The sequence below is a fragment of the Zalophus californianus genome, chromosome 7, assembly GCF_009762305.2.
Source record: "Zalophus californianus isolate mZalCal1 chromosome 7, mZalCal1.pri.v2, whole genome shotgun sequence".
Lineage (NCBI taxonomy): Eukaryota > Metazoa > Chordata > Mammalia > Carnivora > Otariidae > Zalophus > Zalophus californianus.
In genome coordinates this window covers 119686871-119709403 of record NC_045601.1, presented here as the reverse complement: position 1 = coordinate 119709403, position 22533 = coordinate 119686871, and the positions used below count along the sequence as shown (strand labels likewise).

Sequence of the window (22533 nt, the reverse complement as noted above, 5' to 3'; positions counted from 1 at the left end):
AGAAAAAGAAGAAGATAACAGGAGAGGAAGAAAAGGGGAGTATGTCAGAGGGGGAGACGAACCATGAGAGATGATGGACTCTGAAAAACAAACTGAGGGTTCTAGAGGGGAGGGGGGTAGGGGGATGGGTTAGCCTGGTGATGGGCATTGAGGAGGGCACGTTCTGCATGGAGCACTGGGTGTTATGAACAAACAATGAATCATGGAACACTGCACCAAAAACTAATGATGTAATATATGGTGATTAACATAACAATAAAAAATTAAAAAAAAAAAAAAAAAAAAAGAAATATCTAAAGATAGCCATCTGTCAAGCATATTGTCAAACTAGCAGGAGCAGGGGTCATGGAAGGTGACCTGGAGGTCACTAAAGGGTACCTATAACACCCTATAATTCATATTCTTCACTAATTCTGAAGATATCTATCTGCCTGAGTTAATTTAGGAATAGACTGTCCTAGAAAAAAATGAGATATTATGACCCCTGGAGTGTCTTTCCAGAAGATGATGTAGAACTTGATGATGTTTTTCTGGCATCAATAAACACTGGAGTGCACTTTATGTGAAACTATTTATTTGTCAAAGTAATACTTGCTTTAAGGAAACTAAACCCAATACAGTCAAACTTGCACTGTATAAAGAAAGGCTTGTAAACATCGGTACCTGAGGGAGGTGTGAAATTACTTAAACAAGTTCAAGGGCTCAAAATCTCTTTGAAATTCTTGGGGCACCTGGGTGGCTCAGTCCATTAGGCAGCTGCCTTCGATTCAGGTCATGATCCTGGGGTCTTGGGATCGAGCCCCACATCTAGCTCCCCGCTGAGCGGAGAGCCTGTTTCTCCCTCTTCATCTGCCTGCCACTCTGCCTACTTGTGCTCTCTCTCTCTCTCTCTCTCTGTCAAATAAATAAATAAAATCTTTTTAAAAAAATCTCTTTGAAATTCTTTTTTAGACATAAAGAGTCAATATACTATTTGAAAAAATTTGCTTATATATACTGACTCAAGTTCATCCACACTTGTTGAGCAGATGAAGCCCCAAAAAGCAGTACGATAGTTTATATTCCCACTAGCTTCATTTGATTACCACTTTAAAATTTCAAAATTATTCTAAGCTAATATTCTGGGGCTCCTAGACACAGATTACAAACATTTCTCACAGTTCCACGAAGTCTTTGGCTGCAAGGTTTTTAACACCACAAGCTGCAGCCCTGTCCTTCTAGTGTTCCCACTAGACTTGTAAGCAGTTGATAGGCTCTTTTACTACACAGAGTTTTATGTTATATCTCACATTCCGGATGCTGGTTAACCTACATCCCCTCCTCTTTAACAACAACGGCAAAATCAAAGAAGCTATGAATATAAAAGGAAACAGTAACAATTTCTTTGGGTCTACCAGACCTTTTAAAACACACAAGGAAGAAGAAGGAAAGGATTGTTCAGTACTCTCCTTAGATGTGTTTCCGTGGGCTGGAGAAACTGCCCTATGCTGGGACAAGTTTTGCTATTTTTTTTTTAAACTAGCAGAGCACTTTGAGATCTGATTTTACGGATGCGTATGACAACCAGGAAGGAAGCAGGCTGCCGAAGCAACCTCTCTGAAAGAACACAACAGAAGGAGGAAGTATTTTAAAAGCTATCAAGATGAGTGTTTAATAACACACACAGCTCATAACAGATTAATTTTTAAAAAAGTCTTTATTTAACAACTACATAAAACACCAGATTGTCATGAATATCAATCTTTTGAAAAGCAATTTACACCAAAATTCATGACACTATTATGTACAATCATGTCCCATGGAATGATCTGCCTAGTTCTCTAGACACCCTTGCCTGGGAGGCCTAGCAGCAAGATGGAACCAGCATAGCTTTGGATTGACGTCAAGGGAGCTGCTTGGTCCTAGCCACTTATACAGACGGAGTGCAGGGAAATGAATCCCACTACCCATTAGGTTCCTTCCATCTCAGAGTCTAAAGCAAAACATGAGTTTATATTGGAGGAGGATTGGCCTGCTGGACTTTCGGTTCTTGTCCACATCCCACCTTTCTTTTCCTTCACTTCAACTACACTTCACCTACGTGCTTTCCTAAAGGCAGTGAAAATAAATACCAGGAAAATCGACCTTCACTGCATTCATGTGACAAGCTATTTGACACCCGTTAGCAAGAGATGGATGAGACCCACCTACATTGACATTGATCAATCTCAAAGATGGAGCTATGAGAAAAGTAAGTTGCAGAACAATGCATATGGCAGGACAGCCCTAATGCAACATTTAAATAGATGCCAGTCAGCTATAAACTAGGGAGATATATAGTAAAAATATAGACTTTAAGGAAGCTCACCACTTCCAGGAAAACATTTACCTGTGGAGAAAGGGGAGAAATTGATCAAGGAGGAATGAAACAGGAGTCTGAACTAAAAAAACATTTGCTAGAAAAAAAATTGATGTTCACTGTTACAGCCAACACATAAGCAAGGATTCTCTGGGGATGCATGTCCACCTATTGCTCAGCCTCTCAGGCAAAAGCCCATGCCAGACCCTGCACCAAGACCCCCAGAGTTGGAACAACCCTGGGGTTTACACACAGTGACATGCAAAGAAAACCTTGTTCATACCTTAGCCCAGTGTGTGTCTTTTTCTAAACACAAAACTGGGCATATCTGTGCTTTAGTGATAACCATATTGTCATGTTGCTTATTCCATGCAGGATTTTAAATTTTATCTCTCATTGGAACAGTGTCTTCCTAGCTCCAGGCAACAGTCTTGCTGGGTTCTCTATAGGGCGATAACTGTCCTGTTTTGCCTGGGACTGAGGGGGTTCCAAGGTTTGGGTTTTAAATGGGTTGGTCACCCTGGTTCTTTACAGTGTTCCAGAAGACATCAACAACCGCCCACTGTTTTATTAAATCCAAAGAACAAGAAACAAGCCATTAGAACATGTACCTGTGAGACTTACACATTTTTTAACCTTGCTGTCTAAAGCTCTTTAGCATAATAAATGCCTAAACTCTTCTATCATATCTTCAATTGAGAACAAACTAAATTCTACTTTATCAAGTCAAGGAATGAGGCAATCATTCATTTTCAAAATCCTGAGATAGCTGTCAGGATTCTTTACCCTGATTATTTCATAATTCATTCACTAGCTCATAGTCTGGATTCATCCAAATTAAAAAAATAAAAATAAAAAGTCAAAGTATATGGGACTAAAGATGAGAAAGGGGGAAGTGGCCCAAGCCAAGAGTATTTTCCAGAAAAGGTAACTCCAGTGTTAAAGCAGCTTAATATTAAAAAAGAAAGAAGAAAGAAAAGAATTTGCAACAGCAATAGAAATCAAGCATGTACTTTGAGAATTCAGAAGACACAGCACCCCTGGGACTGACACCAGAGAACTCTGAAGCGCTGGCATGGGGTTAAATATTCTCCAAGGAAGAGGGTCACATACACTGGGGCCTGTGTCACAGTGGTTCTAATTTTGTTTTCAAATCCCCCTTAGGATAATATATCCTAAAATACTTTGCATCTATAAGATGTATAAATTACTGCAATTCACAAAATATAATCTGCTGCCCATGTGTATTCACTTTTAACGGCTGATGAAATTCTTTAAACTGTGCTATGGACTGCATGGCGGTGGAGTTCTACAATGACAATGCCTCTAAAAAGAGTGAGGTAAATCTGTATTGTTAGGTTAAGAGAGCACTGCGTGAAAGTGGCTGCAAGATGATCTTATGAGGTTTTTTTTGAGCTGATGTATATCTATAGAGAAGTGAAGTGTATTGGAAGAATAAGTCAAACTCTTCTTGTGGATATTTCAAGGGAGCAGGATTTGGGCTGGGAAAAAGAAAGAGGATGTTGCTTAATTTTTGCCTGTCTATATTATTTACATTTTCTGTCGTTAATATGTATTATGCTATCATTAAAAACTCCTTGGGGCACCTGGGTGGCTCAGTCAGTTAAGCGTCTACCTTCTGCTCAGGTCATGATCCTGGGGTCCTGGGATCGAGTCCCACATTGGGCTCCCTGCTCAGCGGGGAGCCTGCTTCTCCCTCTCCCTCTGCCTCTCCTCCCTGCTCGTGCTCTCTCTCTCGTTTGCTCTTTCTCTCAAGTAAATAAATAAAATCCTTTAAAAAAAAAAACTCCTTTTAGAAGTTAAAAAAATAACATTCCAATGTTCCATTGCTTACTAAACTGGATAAAGGCTATATATAATCTGTCTAATGCAAAGGATACAGTTTGTTGAATGAATTTAAAAATATAGATTAGAATAAGAGATTATGCTAAGTGAAATAAATCAAGCAGAGAAAGTCAATTATCATATGGTTTCACTTATTTGTGAAACAGAAGGAATAGCATGGAGGACATTAGGAGAAGGAAGGGAAAAATGAAGGGAGTGGGAATTGGAGGGAGTGATGAACCATGAGAGACTATGGACTCTGAGAAACAAACAGGGTTTTAGAGGGGAGGGGGGATTGGTTAGCCCGGTGATGGGTGTTAAGGAGGCACGTTCTGCATGGAGCACTGGGTGTTATACGAAAACAATGAATCGTGGATCACCACATCAAAAACTAATGATGTATTGTATGGTGACTAACATAATATAACATAATAAAAAAAAGTGGCATATATTTGAGAACTGCTAAGTCTCTTGCTGAGGCTGAAAGTAATAGCAGTTTTTTTGTAGTATGATAAAAATATCAGTTGCCAGCCTCAGTCTAAATATCTGTACTTTTCCAAAACAATCAACAAGGAAGTGATCAGGTTTACTTAAGCAAGTAGATATCTTAGTGATTCTATAAAAAGATGTATTTGGAAAAAAACCAGTAATTTTAAGGCCCTGTTAAACCATACTGGCATGAGGAAGCATATAATATACAAAATAAGCAAAAACAGTCCACTGAGTCTGCAGTTATGCAATCAGTGAAATCCTGTCATCATCTTTCCTAACAGAGTTCACCAAATTGAAAAGCATCAGCTCCTCCTCTTTAGTGTTGTCATGGATAACTAACTGATAGCCAAACAAAACAAACAGGGTAAGAGGGGAAATGTCACCAAGTTTCAAAAATGTATCTTTAGTACTTGGATTGTTGATCTTTTTTTCTTTTTTAAGAAAAAAGTTTTAACAACAATCTCTACAGAATGAGAGACAAAAAGACAAACAAAAAATATCTTAAGCAGTCATTAAAAGATTGTAGGACTGACAAAAATATGCTAATCAAATATGCTAATCAACTGGTGATTAATGAAGTTTGAGGTAACTCAGAATAATTTAGGCCAATGAATTAGTCCTAATGCTTTTTGGTTCCAGAAAATACCAACTGGCTTCCAGGGGCACCCAAGGAGAGAGAGCAAATGGGAGGCAGTGTGAGACAGGGCAGGGAAGTCCGTGCTGGGGTGAGACCCAGGCCAGGTGGGGTGATCAGCCACCCCAAAGCTGGAGGCACTGTGGTCCAACATCAGTCAAAGATTCTCTTTCTAACAGCAAGCATTTTCTACAAGAACAACATCTTCTATGTGCATTGATACATTTCTTTTGTGGGCAGAGTCACCTCAAATTTAGATATTATTTCCCTGAGAAATAGTACAACACTTATGTGCTTTTATCCGTCTAGTTAGTGGTCAATACTGAAACACAAGTTTTCTCAGTTTTCAAGCAAGAAATAATCCACATCAAATTAAAGATAGCATTTGAGTAAATGTAAACACACCCTTTGGTCAATTTTCACAGTAATCATCAAAGATGACAGTCTACGGAAGACCCTGAAAACTGTCCTTCCTTTTGGAATAAGCTCATCTGTCAATTAGATGGAGCTGGTTTTTTTACACTCATTCTTGCTGAGATTCTCCTCAAGTGTTGAATTGAAGCCCCAATTTCCAAGTTTCTCAAAAGAAAAAGAGGGAGTTCAGTCAGCTGTTCCTGTCAAAGTCAGATATTTACAATGAAACAAAATCACTTGTCTTGACATTTTTCATTCTTGAATGGAGGAGTGGCGAATAGATCTGTGATAATCCTCTGGACTGCTAATGTGTTCAGGTAAATCATAGCTCCTCAGGAAATGTCCACTGTTTTGCTGAGCAAAATAATATAGTTGTCTGGCTAGTAGAGGTTCGACCTTTAATAAGAGATTTTAAAAAGATATTTTTGAAATATTCTTTTTAACATCCTGTAATTGGCTTATCATTAAATAACTCAATATCTGAAGATATGGTAAAGTTAAACCCAAGGTTAGGTGCTATACAAATCAAAACGTTCTGAAGATGCAATTTTTTGTTAGCCCTTACATATACCAACCTAAAAACCGACTCTACTTAATTCTGAGTTTTTACTATACTTAAAGTCAAAGGTGGTATTTTTAAATTAATAGCTGCTTAAAATTTATGTTTAACTAAGCATAAGCAAATCAGGTAAAATGACCAAATTAAAAGGAAGTTTGAGGTGATTAATGAAGTTTGAGGTAACTCAGAATAATTTAGGCCAATGAATTTTTCCACAACCACAGTTTGACAGGGATGAGGGTGTAAATCCTGAACAATTTACAATTCCTGGATGACCTAGATAATCTGTATATTTCTAAGATAAAGGAAAAAGGAAGGAGCAAAATCTGTACAAACAACAACACTGTTATTATGGGGAAAGAGAGGTTAATTGACCTCAAGTTCATCTAGTTTGGCTATTTATGTGGTTCATATTCACTAAAATAAATTCAGCTTTCAGAATTTCCTTAATTTACAGCATCTAAGAAAATTGAATACTTTGTTAATCAATTCTGCTATTAAATTGAGCCTTTATGTTACTTGATATATAGAAACTTAAGCATAATTCATATGAAATACCTGAAATAAATTAAACCCATAATAAAAGGGAGTAGGAACTCCTGGGTGTACACATATCAGTTTTTCTTTTGCATCCCAGACAACTCAATTCCAGGGACCCTTGCTTGAGGAACACATAGTTGCCTAACTCAGAGGAGGGCTAGTGCACCCAAAAAACCCTTAAAGTCAGACGGATGCAGGAGTTTTTCACCAACTTTCAAAACATTATTTATCAATACCAAGTTTATTTAGTCATTTAACAATCCTAGGTGTTAAGAAGATATCAATTATTATATCAATTACTGGAGAGAATTCAAGAAAAAGCTCTAAAGTCTTTTGGTTGGTTGGTTTTTGATTTTACAATCAAGGGGGGGACTGTGTGTTTAAAATTAGATAGTGTTTTATTTCAGTTATCAATTAAAAAACATTATGAGAACTAAAATATGACCCGAATGTTTCTATTCAAACCAAACCCTAACCCTGAGCTTCACCCTAGAGCTCACCCTCACCTCGGGCCCCAGGGTAGGTCTCCACACAGCCAGTGGATTGATTCCTAACATCTCCCAAAGTGGAACACTTTCTGGGGTCAGACTGATTTTTTTCTTACCTGTTACTGCTTTTGTCTAGGCCCATTATTAACTCTCAAAAGTATGTAGCAATGTAAAGTTTTCAAATTCAAAATCTTGGGTATTCAAAACTCTGTTTTCTGTGGCAAATTTATTCCAAATGTTATCTTTACAAACTTTTTATAAAAAAGATGTTTACGTGCTACAGTTGACCCTATTTTAAACTCTGCTAGAGAACACTGATCTACTTAAATTTCTTGACAGAGTTAACCTCCTCCAAATAACACATGACCCTTGGTTTCCATTAGTTAAATAATTTCTAAAAATCCAGAAATAAAAGAGGACTTGGGAAAAATTTGGGGGGGACTGCAAAATACATAGGTCAATGGACAGCTTCCCATTTGGGAAAAGCTTCTCCATCAAGTGAAGGTCAGCTAGACAGCATTTTAAAAGCAATATTAAATATGGAAAATTTTAAAGGGCAACTTTTATCACTAGTCCTTTTAAATCCTTATAAAATGGGAATAGGACAACGTCTTGATCTCTACATAAGATGAGATGAATAAAGCCCAGGGTTGCAGGTTTGTGATGAGTAGACCTCTAGAGCTGGGAAAAACATGTGGGTCCCTGGGCTGTGCTGCCTGCACCATTCACTGGGCCATGCTTCCTCCTTCATGACTTTCCTGTCACTTGACATATACTTTTCATTTGAGACTTTTCTGAGACCCCGCCCTTGATGAAAAACAAGGAAACTCAATCATTTGAATGTGACTAAATACTCACGTGAGCAGTGATGAGCTTCCTTTGCCTCTGAGGATCTGGAAATTCTTCCCCGAAGCACAAAGTTACCTGGAATCTTGGCAGGGGACGGCCATGGTGAGCAAAAGCTTGCAGCTCTGGAGAAGCCCCATGAGAAAAACAAAACAAAACAAAATCCTGATCAGAAACCATCATTGAACATGCCAGGTTAAAGCAGGAAGCAAAAGCTCACTGTTGATTTGGAAAACTAAAATAGGAGTGAGTATTCTTTATTTCTCTAAGTGGGGTTCTTAACTTTTAGACCCCAGATATAGAATTGCATGTATGTGTTCATAGGTGTGCTTTTCCTGAGAGGGCTCCAGGTTTCACTTGATTCTTTTTTTAAAATTTTATTTATTTATTTGAGAGAGAGAGAAAGCTTGAGCAGGGAGAGGGAGAAGCAGGCTCCCCACTGAGCAGGGAGCCCAACACAGGGCTCGATCCCAGGACACAAGGTGAAGGCAGATGCTTAACCAGCTGAGCCACCCAAGCGCCCCTCACTTGATTCTTTAAGGGAAATATGCCCGGCAGATTAAGAAACCTTGATCTGCAGCACTGGATCCATGAGAGTGCAAATGGTAGCAGAAAGGAGTGAAGGATGAAGAAAAAGGAAAAGAAATGCAGCCATGTTGAGGTAAAAGAATAATTTATACAAAGGAGAAATTTCATTTAAAAAGTCAAAATTTTCTGATTACTTCAAAATGTTATGTCAAAACTGCTGAGTCCTCATAATCCAATATCTGTGCCACTCAGGACCTTTCCATGATTCAGGCATCACTGAAAATGCTTTACTGTTATCTTGGAGACTGAGCACCAGCTGTCTCCTACTTGGTACTAAGCCTAAACTATGGGACTTTGAGCTGACTTCTTGTCCATCTTGTGGGACGGGTATTGACTTGAAATGAAAAAGGTAGTGATGAAACACCAGGGGTCCCCACATTTGTGGATATGTTTATCCTGAAGGCACCACTCCTACCCTAAAGATGCAGAACAAAGACTGTTGGAAAGACACATGTGTAATCCCTGACATTGATCCATGTCCCTTTGCCCATATTCAAGATGACTCTTAAGCCTCTAGCTGCTCCTATTCTTTCCTTTCCACTAGAGTTAAATGTCATGTCCACAAAAGAAACACACATGGTTGCTGATACAACTTCTGCAGAACAGTATGCACAGGCATCTTGATCAGATATGCACCCTTGGGCTTTGCCTTTAGGGGCTGTCCCTAGTAGTTTGCAAATCCTGAATGGGGAGATATCAAAGATCTTCACTGTTCTCTTCAACTGAAGAAAAGTTTCTAACTAACTCACTGGACTGTTTGACTTCCTGCTTTTTTTTTTTCTTCCAGAATTCAAATCAAACCTAACTGACTTAGTCAGAATGTGTAAAAGGCGTTCACACTACTGAGGTCTGAGACTACACCTACACAAGCTAATCAGAGTGGCGAGTTGGCACAATTCTCCAAAAAAGTCATGTCTCAAATGCTTGATAACATGAGAACATTCTGTGGGAATCCTTGATTATGCAGAAGCTGGTTTACACAGCTGCAGTTTTTTAAGTTCACAGGTTCCTCCTTGAACCTCAGTGAATACTTCAAGATAAGAGGTTGCAGTGAACAAAAAGCACAGCCCCTGGGTTGAGGAAGAAAGAAAAACAACTCTTGCTCACAGATAAATATTAAATTCTAGGCAAGTGAATTCACAACCTGCAGATGTTCATAACCGGTGCATCATGCCTTTCTGTTTTTTGCCTGTATCCAGCTCTCAGTGACTGTGACTCAAAGTGTAACTTATAGCCTACTTAGAATGGTAGGATTCGAACTTCCGAAAACATACATAGTGAGAGAAACTCACAGAAGCAAGTGTCATTCCCCTGGGATACCTTAACTAAAGCCCTAGCCCTGTGGCTTCTGAATCCAAAGAGACCAAGATTCAGAGTCTCTGAGGTGATCCAAACCCCCATGGACCCTTTCAGACGCTTTTGCAGATATAAGAGGTGCACACAAGATGCCCCTCAGTAGCTCCTGACTCTTCCTGGGGTGCCCACCATGATTACCACACTGGACCCCAGAATGGACAAAACAGTCATGGCGCAGATTTGGAGGCAGTTCTGCAGCTCAGAGGGAGGGAGGGGTGTTCAGGCCCACATGCCTCTCTCACCCTGGTGCTGCCTTGGAGAAACAGAGGCTCAGTTCTCCCTCTTCCTCTTGCCACACCTCTTAGTCAAGGGTTAATCATATAAGGACATATTTGTTTCGGGGCACCAAAAGAGAATTTGGATGAGCCTACACGAATTTGGGCAACTTAAACCCAAAGGCTAAGCAAATGTCAATGGTGTCAAAGCACATAGATGCTTCATATTTTTAATTTAAATAAATTGAATCAGGAAGCATATTCAGGGAAAGGAGAGGCATATGAAAACCCGAAGACATAGAGTGTTTCTGAAGGGGCACTTATAAAAGAATAGCTTAAGGATAAGATATAGAATAAGGTACAGAAAGAGTTGGCAGTTAGCTGACAGAGCAGCTTTCTCCCTCCAAAAGAGGTATCATCAATATAGATAGTCAAATGAATACTCTGGGTGAAGCTTCAACAATAATGTGGCCAGTGGTTTCACAAAAGCCAGTGTGGGGCTAATTTAATTGTCATGAAATCAAAACTAGAAAAACAAAACTTATTGGTTTTAGAAAATATTATTTGAAACATGCATATCATAGAGATAACTCAAAGCCTTCTCATAATTTCCCCTTTGCAAAATCAGTTCCACATACTCTATCCTTGGTCTCACCTGCTGGAGAGCATCTGCTTAGGGGTAACACATCTCATAACCAAGAATATTAACAATACACTTCTAACCTTATGATTTTCTTAGGAACCCTAAAAAAGCTGAAACATCAGCAGACATGCTTGCTGAGATCATACTGCCAATAAAGTGTAAACCTTATTAGTCTGTGACTATTTGTTGAATACCAGAATTTCAAGATATCAGCCTGAACCACAATCCCCTTGAGCAATCTCCCTCCTCTTCACACCCCTTTGCTTTTGGAGAGGAGCAGATGGTAGAGGCAGAGGTGAGAGATGAACAAACAGGAAACCTATTCTCAGATCACGCAGGCTCAGGGATTAATAGAAGGAAGACCTCTGTCTGGGATGGGAGTGACATTCTGTTTGGACCACTGTAGCAGGCACAGTGTCATCCCCTCCATTCTGTCTCTTAGGCTCACAGGTGTGGGACGCTCCATTCTAACAGATAATTTGGTACATTACCTGCTAAAAACTGCTGTGTGTCAAAGAGCTTGCAGGTCTGGTCCCTCTCCAGTTTGTTGGGCCGATCACTGCACAGTGCCAGGGGCCCATCCCAGTAGATCCTGCTCTGGCATAGTCTTTTGGCATAAAGCCCGTCGGGGGCCATCCAGAGGACCACACCCCTTTCCAGGTGGCTCAGAAGTTTCTCGATGTTTTTCCTCTGGCCATTGTCCTCTGGGTAGGGGAAAAGGACCTGGTCCAGGTTACTGGCATCATAGGTGTGCCCGTGGGAGATCCGACAGCCTTCTGGGCTAGACGTGGTCAGCTCTTTCACCAGGATCTCCCGGTAGTACAAGCAGATGTGGAGCCGGCAGTCTGTAAACACAGAGATTTCATGGTCAGTGCTAAGGGACCAAGGAGCATTGGATACACATCAGGATGCCAAACTATTCAACCAGAACATGTGTATTTGGTGGGACACTGGTGTCCCAGAATACTCCATAAAAAGTAGAAAGTTCCAGGGTCAAGAAAGTGTAGGAAATGCTGCATACCCTCATCTCCCTCATGGAGTCATAGACAATAAGAGATATTAAGGAAATCCTGCAAGAAATCTATTTAATGTTGTCTAACTCAGCATTTTCCAAATTTGTGTGACCATAGATTTTTTTTTTGTGAAGGGGGATCACACTTTACACTAGTTTTCTGCACAATATATTTGACTTGTATTAGAGAGCACCACTGGTTAAGAACATTTTATGTCATTGTTTGGTGATGATTATAGCGATGATGACAACAGTTATGTCTAAAATACTAAGTCATGTACCACTGAACAAAATTCATCTTTAAGCATGACAATCAGTTTTGATTTTGGAGGAAGTAAACCCTAAGCTTAATTTCTACTAGCAAAAAGAATATAATGGTGTTTCAAAAAATAAACAAAATGTTTGCATCGGAAACTACCCTAAAATATCAATATGATGTCACTTACATAGAAAAAAATATATATATACATACATACAAGTGCACATTGAAGTTTCAGCAAAGATAAACACTAAGACTTTAACAGTGGTGATCTCTGGGTGGTAGGAATGTGATGTTTTATTTCCCTTTTTTGCTTTTCTGATTGTCACATTAGTTTTTACGCTATGTGTGTATATACTACTTGTATAATAAAATTAATTCATGTGGAAAGAAAAGAATCAATGGAAAAAATGTTCTAAGGCTAAAGTCCCACTAGGCTTTCAAAATCTGCCTTGAAAGTAACTGTGCTTTCTAAAACATTTAACGAGATAAGTTCACTTATAAAATTTTTCTTCAGGATAGGACCCACAAACTGAAAGGACAAAGCTAGGTTTGCAAAGGGCTCCTTAACTGAAATGCAAAAGGGCTTCATGTATAGGCAATAGCTACCCATCCATAACTGCATGAGATTTAAAAATGAATGGGAATTGCAGTTCTCCAACAAATGTGATCAAGGTTGATAATTAATCTGTATTATGCAAACCAAAAAAAGAAACCCACAAAACCCTCTTATTCCTCAATGGCAGGTTTTGAGACTTAGACAACCCACATCCCTGTCTCAATTCTCCACTTCAATTTCTGCTGTTGTAAACACACTAGCAGAGAGCGAGCTCAGACAGTGTACTTGATGACAGTGAATGCTGACCATTTGAGGCGACTTTCATTTCATTTAATGTCATCAGAAATCACGAGGTCACAGTGACATAAATAGCTTTTTATTTCCTACTTTCCAGGCACCTACACAGGTCTTAGGTGCTTAAGAGAAGGGTTAGAAAGTTTCTGAAAACAAGCACAAGGCTTTCTCTTCAGAAACATCTCCCCTCCACCATTTAGGAGCATCTAAGAAGAGAGGCAGCAAGCCTCATTCAGAACTTCAGAACTGAAAAGAAATAAATGTGAACCTGGAAGCAAGAAAGGTGACCACAACTCTCAGAAACCTTGAGAATTTACTTTATACTTTCTATCATTGATTTTTAAAAAGCCCAAGGGGCAAGGTGAGAATTCTGAGGCTTAAGCTATTCATTTTTATTGTAATTATAAGTCCCATTTTAAAACAACCAGAATACGATCTAAAAAATAAATATATACACACCACATATGCTTAGCAAACCTTGAGGTGCCTTCCTTAAAACAGGTACGATCTTTGAGCTTGCAGGGATTCTTTTAGAAATGAAACTTTAAAAATCAGCTCTAACCCAAATTTTTTGCAAAACCTATCAAATTTTAGAGGAAGACTGACCACAAGTCTCACTACTTTTAGGCATATGAATGGAAAGGAGCCAGAACTCATGTCCTCAGGATGACAGAGGGGAAGACCTATTTGTAGCTAAACCTGGAAGGATGATCAGCTTTTCAAAATGAGAAACCTTGTGTTTTTTTCTAAGAAATTATACTACACTGTGAAAATGTTGGCTGAAGGGGGCCCTTGGTATATAAAGCTGAGGTGCTTGCATATTCCTGGAAATTCAGATAGATGTCAGTGGAAACCTTAAAATGACTCAATTCAAACCAGCATTTAGAATTGGCATCAGAATCAAAAGCTGGCTTCTTAGAGCTAAATATTCTAATGATGTCCTCATTCACAGAGGTTGGGAGTCAGATGTGTCCATACCCACTCTAGTCCCCAGGTGGAAGAAAACCAGTGCCCACGGACTGTGCTCAGGGATTCCCCACCCCCCCCAATCAAGTATACCCAAAGGTGAGGGTGGAGCCACAGCAGAAGCCAGCCTCCTGTGGGGGCCTCTAGAAGGGAACACTGCACTCACCTGAGAGCGCCAAGGCTTCAGCAGACCTTATGCTTGGCTCTATGGGGATTCCAGGGGCCTGGGACTCAGGCGGGGCACAAGCATAAAAGGTTCCTGTCACCTGGCAACCTGCATTTGTAAATAAGAATCAGATGATGTCTAAACAGAGTCTGTCCGACGACACATAGGAAGGTCTCCTCTCCCTGGGATGTGGCCACTCAGCCCCTGAGGGGTGCACCAACCCTGGAAAGAAAGGGCCAAGGGCCCTCTAGAATTGACCGGTGGCATTCTCAAGGGACAAAGACAAGCTGAAGTCCAATCAGAAAAAACAAGATTGAAAGAGGAAGGAGCCTTTTCATAGCTTTGGAAGGAAACTTGAAATAATCCCTCCATATTTTTTTCTTTCTTTTTTTTTAAGTTAGTTAACACCTTAATCACCTCACATAATTACCACTGTGTGTGTGTGTGTGTGTGTGTGAGTGTGTGTTGTATAGTGGGAATATTTAAGATCTGCTCTCTCAGCCACTTTTAATACAATAGAGAATTGCTAAATACAGTCACCATGTACTTTAGATCCCCAGAACTTATTCATCTTATAATTGGAAGTTTGTACACTTTGAGCAACATCCCTCCATAATTACCCTGATAAACAGGATAACTTAGGCTCAGAGAGATTTATCCTTGTTCACGCAGCAAGTTGACAGTAGAGCTGTGACCTCAGGTTTACCTGAGTTCTGATGCCAAAGAGCCCAGTTAAAAACTTACAAATTGTTTAGTCTACATTTATTTAGCTTTCTATTTCTGGCTTCAGGAAGAAAATTGAACCATGTGTTTTGGCAGCATAATAGCTGTGGGTCACATTAAACAGTAATAGAGAAAGAATATCTAATAGAACATAATTTTGGTGGCACTTTTAATGTCAACTATGCTTCAAAATATGTCTACCTATTCCATCTTTTTGTATAGTTGGAGGCATTGCCTTGTTACTAAGGTTCTTAGTTCAATAGAGCCTGATGTATTAGACACAAGTCTGAATTTCAGAAACCAGTTTAATGTTAACTAACTCCTCCACTATGGAATGGAAAGTAACCCTTTTTGCAAATCACTCTTGAAAAACTAATAAAACCAAACTCTGAGCTTTTTTGTAAACATGACACTAAAAAAAATTTTAAATGATGGTATACTTCGTCAATTTCATAAAGCCAAAAGTGACCTGAACATGATTTGAAAAAGGGGAACTGACCAAATTGTGAAGAACCAAATATTCCTAGAACATACAGAAGGACCTGAGTCTTGACCCATCTCAGGATTTCTATTTAAATATCTAACTCAAAAGTCCTAGAAGCTTGTGTTTTGCTGTGTTTGATACACTGTATGAAGTTTTCTTTGCACTTAGCTAATTAGTGCTTCCACTGAGTGATCTCATTTTGATGTCTGGGAAACTCCTATGAGAGTGGGACCACATCTAATCCAGAATGAACAAAGCTCTTTGGACCCCAACACCAACACTAGTCACCTTATGGAGACTCTTTTCTTAGTATTTATTCATTCCATTCTTACTATCATTTCTAAGCCCCCCAAATAACTACACTATTGTTGTTGTTTTTTTAAGTGAACTCTACCCCCAATGTGGGGCTCAAACTCACAACCCCAAGATCAAGAGTGGCATGCTCTACCAACTAAGCCAGCCAGGTGCCCCTTGGGCACACTTGTTTAAGAGAACTATACTAGGTCAATAATCCCCTGATGTTCCTATAGGAAGGTTTAGGCGCAGCTATGGGATGCCCATTTTACAGATATGTAGAAAGAAACAGACCAGTGAGATTATTGGCCTAAACAACATTAAGGGACAATCCAGGAGGGAAGACTGACAAAATCTATTCCTTCTTGCCAAAGATTATTCAGAGAGGATGAAAAGTATTAACCTATCAAACAGATAATTAAAAAAATATGGCCAACCAGTTTGACATCTGAGATCCTCTGTCTTAAATGAAAGAGGAGATCTGAGGTTGAACTCCAGCCCCTCACTTCCACTGGGTAACTTTGAGCATTACTTACATTCTGTTGAGTTGGCCTCAAAAAAGGGGGGGCAGTTTTTAGTTGCTTGGGATGGATCTCTGTGGTGTTTATTTTATTATTTTTATTTATTTACTTATTTTGAGATTAGTATCCCCCTTTATTTTTTTCTGTGATGTTTATTTTTTATTTTTTTATTCATTTACTTGAGAGAGAGAGAGCATGGGTGGGGGGGTGCAGAGGGAGAAGGAGAAGCAGACTCCCCACTGAGCAGGGAGCCTGATTCTCAATCCCAGACCCTGGGGAATCTCTGGGGGATCCCGGGGACCATGACCTGAGTCGAAGGCAGATGCTTAACCGACTGAGCCACCCAGGCACCCCTTTCTGTGATATTTAAATAAGATCTCATGTGACTATGGACTCTGAGAAACAAACTGAGGGTTCTAGAGGGGAGGGGGTGGGGGATGGGTTAGCAATGGGTATTAAGGAGGGCATGTATTGCATGGAGCACTGGGTGTTATACGCAAACAATGAATCATGGAACACTACATCAAAAGCTAATGATGTAATGTATGGTGACTAATATAACAAAATGAAATTGAAAAAAAAAATAAGATCTCACGTAAGGCAGTTCCCAGCATAGGTCCTGGCACAAGTAGGCCAGGAGTCAGTAAACCCTGGAGTCCTCCCCCTGACGACCTTCACTCTGTCCTTCACTGCACGTGAGGTCTTTCCTAGCAGCTCTGAGAAGGGGAAAGAACTGGGGTACTGCCCAGAAGGACAGATCAGGAGAGACCAGGGCCCTTTGGCCAGGTTTGTTCTGCTGGGTGAGCCGCAGCCATGAAAACCAGCCCCAGCATGCTCCTTACCATTTTCACAAGCCGGGCCTTGCCAGTGGTGGCTGCGAGATCCAAACGTCACAGGACATTGATACGGGATTTCTGGGTGGGGCTGATCAGGGACGTAGTCCCTCCAGGTTCGGTCATGGGGTGGCATCATGTAGTTATGAACCTGCTAAAGGAATATGAAGGAGCAGCTGAGATGAAAGGCAACCAGCTCAGCAAAGATCAGTTGGTTGGCACCGGGGAGGGGGGTGGCGCACAGATTCTTTTATAGTCAGACTCCTCACAGAGTCTTTTATTTGGCTGACAGCCAAATCATTTTATCATCTCAAAAGACTTTGGAGTGAATAGCTCATCACGCTAGGTGGAAAGTAGCCATAAAGAATCAAAAAGCACAATGAAGACAGTGTTATAAAGTAATGATTTGTTTAAAGCTTCATCATATGGTTAAACCTGGCACCAAAAGTACTGCAGGGAAATTTGCCTTCTTTTACCCACCAAAGCGAATAAAACAGAGCTGTAATTCACATCAGAAAAATCTGAAGAGATCAGCTGCCCTGTGGTTTCACATGATAAAGCACTACTTCCAAAATTTTCATCTTCCACAAAAGATCTGTTTACCAAATTTCAGAATCAGTAGTAGAAGTCCGTGCTAGCAGGCAGACACGTCCACCTCTCCACTCCTTAAAACCAACACTGATAGTAACGCCAGGTAGAAAGTGAGACACTCACCCTAAGATTGGCGATTTGGTTTGGCTGATTGACTAATAACAAAAACAAAGCACTGCTGTTTTGTTTGTGTATTTTTCCTGCTAGGTGGGACTAGCCAGCTCACGTGGGCTCACCCAGACCCAGCCTCCCCTTCTAGAAGCCCTGTACCCTCCACCATACCTGAGCTGGGAGTGAGGTATAAGGAGCCGTCATGGTATAGGGGTGGCTCATGGTCATCTGTGGGTCCTCCAGGGTGAGCTGCTTTGCTCCTATGTGTTTGGGCAAAAGGCAAATGGTAAAGTGTGAAAAAAAGGAACTGTCATAACTAAAAGTGAAATCTTAGAAAAATACCTGAGAGTTTAATTCCTAGAATGCATAACGGTGTTGACAAATAAGGCACTTTTTTTAGCAATTCCCATGGGCAATTACTTGTTCAGGCCATTAAACTGATTTCTATAAGGTCTGACTTATGTAGGACAGGTACAGAAGGAGATGAAATGCTGTGTGTGAATGCACTTTGTCACATAAAGGGCCCCACCAGCAAGATGTTCCACAAGTATAGTCATTTGTATGGTTTGTTTTAAATGCAGATTCTTGGGCTCTACTCTGACACACTGGTGAGAAACTTGGAAAGAGAAGATCTGAATTTCAGAAAGCCTCCAAGCTGACCACAGTATACTCTAAAAGTTGACATTTTTATTACTATAAAGAGTAACAATATATGGATATAGGTATGCTTCCTTTCTACAGAATGGTTAATCATGAAACACTGATAAATAAAGATAAATCTCTGAACAAGTTTTCCATGTTTTGTTTGAAAAATTTGGCCCATATCTTACACCAATAGAACTAACTTAAAAACACATGCACACACATGCATGTGCATACACCCACAGGTAGAGAGTTGGAATCTGAGAAATCATCCTACACTAATACCACAAGAATTTCAATTTATGACCCTGAGAACTTGGGCAAAGAGCCTGTTGGACTTGAACGTGAGGCAGGAGGAGGAAGGCAGGCTATATTCTGTGACCCCAGTCCAGGAAGTCCCACCTTTTTTTGCGCCCTCAGGAACAATCCTGTACACTTTGTAGGGGTCTGAGATGTCCAGCTGGCTCCTCTCTACCAGTTCCTCAAAGTCATTGCTCTTGTTCAAAGCACATCGCAAACGGGTCTTCCAGGTAGGAGGGTCTGGCTTATCTATGCCTTCTCGGAACTTTCCTTTAAATAGTGCCCAAGCCTTGTGGAAAAGAAGCGGAGGAAAAAAGTTAAAATATAGGTCTTTAAAAAAAAAAAAGAACCCGAGGATTGTATTTCTAAAGGAAAGAATGATGCTTAGGTGCCTCAGATTTATATTGTTGCTCAAAACATGGGACAGAAAGACACCAGATCTCCACTAGGTAAAATACTTTCCCTGTTGGACTCTATCTTTGCTGAATTGAAAACAAATGGTTTGAGCATTCTCTAGCTATTTATAAGAGGTAGGTGAGATGGGGAGGGTCCCTGGAAAGGGGCCCTAACCACCCCCTCCCCTCACAGTGTCTGAAGTGAGTTCCACTGGAACTAGGGGTGAGCTGCTACCCATAGAGTACATCTGAATGGTCAGATATTCTGAGAGCAAATTCCAGAGGAAGTCCCCTTCGCCTGTTCTGCCCGCAGGTGGTGGGCAGAACCTAATGCTCAGTTCATTGGGTAAACTGCTCTAGGGGAAAACAATCATCTCACACACACACACACACACACACACACACACACACAGAGAGAGAGAGAGAGAGAGAGAGAGAGAGAGAGAGAGAGCTAGAGAAAAATGTCTAGAGAGAGACTTGGAAAGAGGGAATCAGACAGAAACAGAGATAGTGAGAAACACGTATGGATGGATCAAAGAGAGCTAGAAAGATAGAGAGCCCAACAGAGATTGAACTAAAGAAAAAGAAAAATATCCGGAGAGAAAGACCTCCAGAGAAAAACAGTGAAACAGAGAAAGACAGACAGAGGTAGTGAGTGAGAGGGACAGGAAAACAGAGACAAACTCAAGCACACCTAAGGGTGCTCACAGAAAAGAAACAGGGAGACAAAGAGAGACACATGTTGATCAAAGAAGGCACGGTGGTATCCAGAGGTACAGAATGAGGCTCCGATGGAGACAGAAGAACCCACATGAATGCAAACAGGAACACTCAAGTCAGCGCTGCTCTCCCTGCCAGATATCTATTTCCCTGCTGCTGGAGCCATCTGACTCCCCTGGTACTGCTCATGCCACACGTTCAGGATTGGTACCTGGTCCCCCGTTTCTAAAAACACTACAAAGGTTGAAACCTCTCTCCTCCCCCAGCTTCTACGGATTGCCACCTGATGCTCCCGGACCGCCCGCCCTGCGGGGCTCATCCCATCCGGTCCTTCCCTCGCGGTCCCCTTTCCTCTGAGAACCGCCAGGCGCGGACGGGGATCGCCACGGAGTCTGGGCTAGGGATCCACCAAGCTCTCTGGGGCCTTCCCTCCACCCCCACTTTGGCTGGGCTCCCCTCGTGCCAGGTAACCTTGAAGAGGGCGGCGTCCTCCTCGCGGTTGTAGTCTTGCTTGCCCGCGTGCTTCCAGGGGATGCGGAAGATGCTCTTCTCCTCGTTCTCCCACACCAGCCCTGGGTACTTGCCGCTGTCGATCTGGTCGATCAGCCACTGGCGGAGTTTCCCGTTGCCGCAGCTCACCGAGCTCATGCCGAACTCTCCGCCTCGGCCGCTGCCCTCCAGGTTCATGCCCAGCGCGCTGACTGTCGCCCTCACGCGCCCAGGATCCGCCTCCTGCACTCGCTCTGCGCGGCAGAGAGGAGGGCCAGCCTTTAGCCACCCCAGCACAGCGCTCGGAGCACCCTTCTCAAACCCTTCTGACAATGACCACGAGGCCCTGGAGTCTCCGAGACAACTAGGAGCGCTCTGTAAAAGTCGGTGTCGCCAAAGGCCCCTGAGAGAAAGCACCTTCTCAGCTGGCCCGGTCTCATCCCCTTGGCACGCCCGGTCCTCAGCCTCCCGAGCGTGCCTCCCGTGGAGTTCATCCTCCTACCCCACCTTCTGGACTCTCCATTCTTGTTGCACACCCCACAGGCCAAACGCTGCCCAGGCAACACAACTCTTGCCTTTGTGCACACTGCGAAATCCAGCCACCACCACACTTTGGCACGTTTGCGTGCTCACTCTTAGTTCCCGCTCTTCTTTGCCCATTCCCAAACCGTTGCCAGTACATTTCTCCCTTCATTGTCAGTTACCACTCTTGCCCACTCCTTTGGTGGGCCCCCAGCGCCAAGAATCTCGCACGTGGGAACGAACGCCTGCGGTCTGGACGTTCCAGGTGCTCAGCATCAGCAACTCCTGCTCGGGCCTTCTCCCATACCTGCACTCTCTGCCCCAAGGGAATCCGTGAGCCTTCGGCCGCTAGCAAGGATTAAGTGGGCCGTGGAGCAACACGCGGCAGAGACCTGGCCGGAGGCGAGGAGCGCAGCCGAATAGCGGGAGATTCTGGCGCGCAGAGCATCAGCCGGACCCCGGAGGCCCGCGAGAGAGAGTGGAGGCGGGGAGGATGCCAGGAGGGTTCTCAGAGGACACGGGGTTGAGGCAGCAGAGCGCAGGAGCCCCAAGTGGCCCAAATTCGGAGTTCCTCCTCCTCCACCACCAGTCGGGGAGCAATGCGCGGGAGGCCAAGGTGAGTTTGGGCCCTTAAGGGCCGCAGGATAAGGAGCCTTGGATTGAAGCCTCTAGAGTAAGAGGCTGTCCTCCCTCAGGAAAGCCTGCCGTACTGTGTAGGTCCTTTCGATGGCCCCGCCTTGGCCACTCCTGGGGCCCTGACAGCCTCTTTATCTCATCCCGTCCAGCGCGTGGCCTCCCCGGGCCTGGGCGGGGCCGAACCACAGGGTGGTGAGGGCAATGCTTGGGCATTGTCCCAGCTGGCCCTCCACAGAGCCCACACAAAGGTCCCCGGGCCCAGAGCAGACGTAGTGGGAGTCGGGGCTCCTCCAAGGGGCATGCTCCCTCTCGGGTCCTAAGCTGGGGTCCCCTGCGCTGCCCTCGAGATGGACCCCCGGACCTCTAGTCTCGCGCTCCTGGTTCTCTATTGTGCCAGCCTCACATCCTTTCTCCTTCCCGATCCCAAGCCTTACCTCGCCCCCACCTCGGAGCTGAGGGCAGCAGTGGGTCCCAAGTTCAAGTGGTGAAACTAAGTATCGGAGGTGGGAAAGAGGAACTTATAAAGCTTAAAAGCCCGCTGGGGCGGAGTCTGGGGCGGGGCGGGGCGGGTACGAAAGCGCCTGCCGGGTTGGGGCCAGGGGGGCGCTGTGAGCGGAGACTGGGGCGCCGCGGGAGAGCCCCAGGGCCAAGACTAGAAGGAGCGTGTGTTGGGGGGTCTGCTGCCGCCAGGCTGGGGGCCCTAGCGCCCGCTGCGATCCACCTTGCGTTGCGCGGGGGCGAGCGCACCTCGAGTTGGGCGTGCGCGGCCTCGGGGACCTTAATGTGGGGAGGTTTCCTGCAAAGGGCAAGGCGCGAAATGGGGACCTCGCCTCAGCGTCAGGTCCTGCGGGAGGCCGGTTGATAATAACTAATAACAGCTAAACAACTGCGATGTGGTTAGGACGGGAAGTGGGGGCGTGTAGGAGCGGGAATCTGGATGAGGGGGACTTCACTTGAAGAGCATGTAACCAAAAACGGAGGAATTGTCCACATCGTAGAATTGTGGGTGGGTGGCGGGCACCCTTGGAATCGCAGCTATTGCTGAAAGCCCTGCCTTC

At 42.9% G+C, this 22533-nt stretch overlaps 1 protein-coding gene across 3 annotated transcripts; it reads right to left on the bottom strand.

The window, feature by feature from the left end:
- Positions 1-4507: 4507 nt before the first annotated feature.
- Positions 4508-21970, bottom strand: IRF4 (interferon regulatory factor 4). 3 transcript variants are annotated; one of them, XM_027603936.1, is made up of 9 exons: positions 21910-21970; positions 20300-20571; positions 18816-19002; positions 17943-18031; positions 17079-17223; positions 14215-14322; positions 11450-11803; positions 8169-8281; positions 4508-6119 (listed from the first exon to the last, which is right to left on the bottom strand). In XM_027603936.1, the coding sequence occupies exons 2-9, from the start codon at positions 20513-20515 to the stop codon at positions 5976-5978; spliced, it is 1356 nt and encodes a 451-aa protein (XP_027459737.1). In that variant the 5' UTR covers positions 20516-20571; positions 21910-21970; the 3' UTR covers positions 4508-5975. The 3 variants fall into 3 exon arrangements, with proteins under 3 accessions (XP_027459737.1, XP_027459738.1, XP_027459739.1); XM_027603937.1 differs by having other exon boundaries at positions 17079-17220; XM_027603938.1 differs by lacking the exon at positions 14215-14322.
- Between the last annotated feature and the right edge of the window lie 563 nt (positions 21971-22533).

Excerpts from the sequence above, each read along its gene's own strand:
- IRF4 (XM_027603936.1), bottom strand. The coding sequence starts at position 20,515 with ATGAACCTGGAGGGCAGCGGCCGAGGCGGAGAGTTCGGCATGAGCTCG. Across the intron at positions 14,323-17,078 it reads AGGCCCGGCTTGTGAAAATG|GTTGCCAGGTGACAGGAACC; the intron begins GTAAGGAGCATG and ends TTACAAATGCAG. Across the intron at positions 11,804-14,214 it reads TGAAGCCTTGGCGCTCTCAG|ACTGCCGGCTCCACATCTGC; the intron begins GTGAGTGCAGTG and ends CTGTGTTTACAG.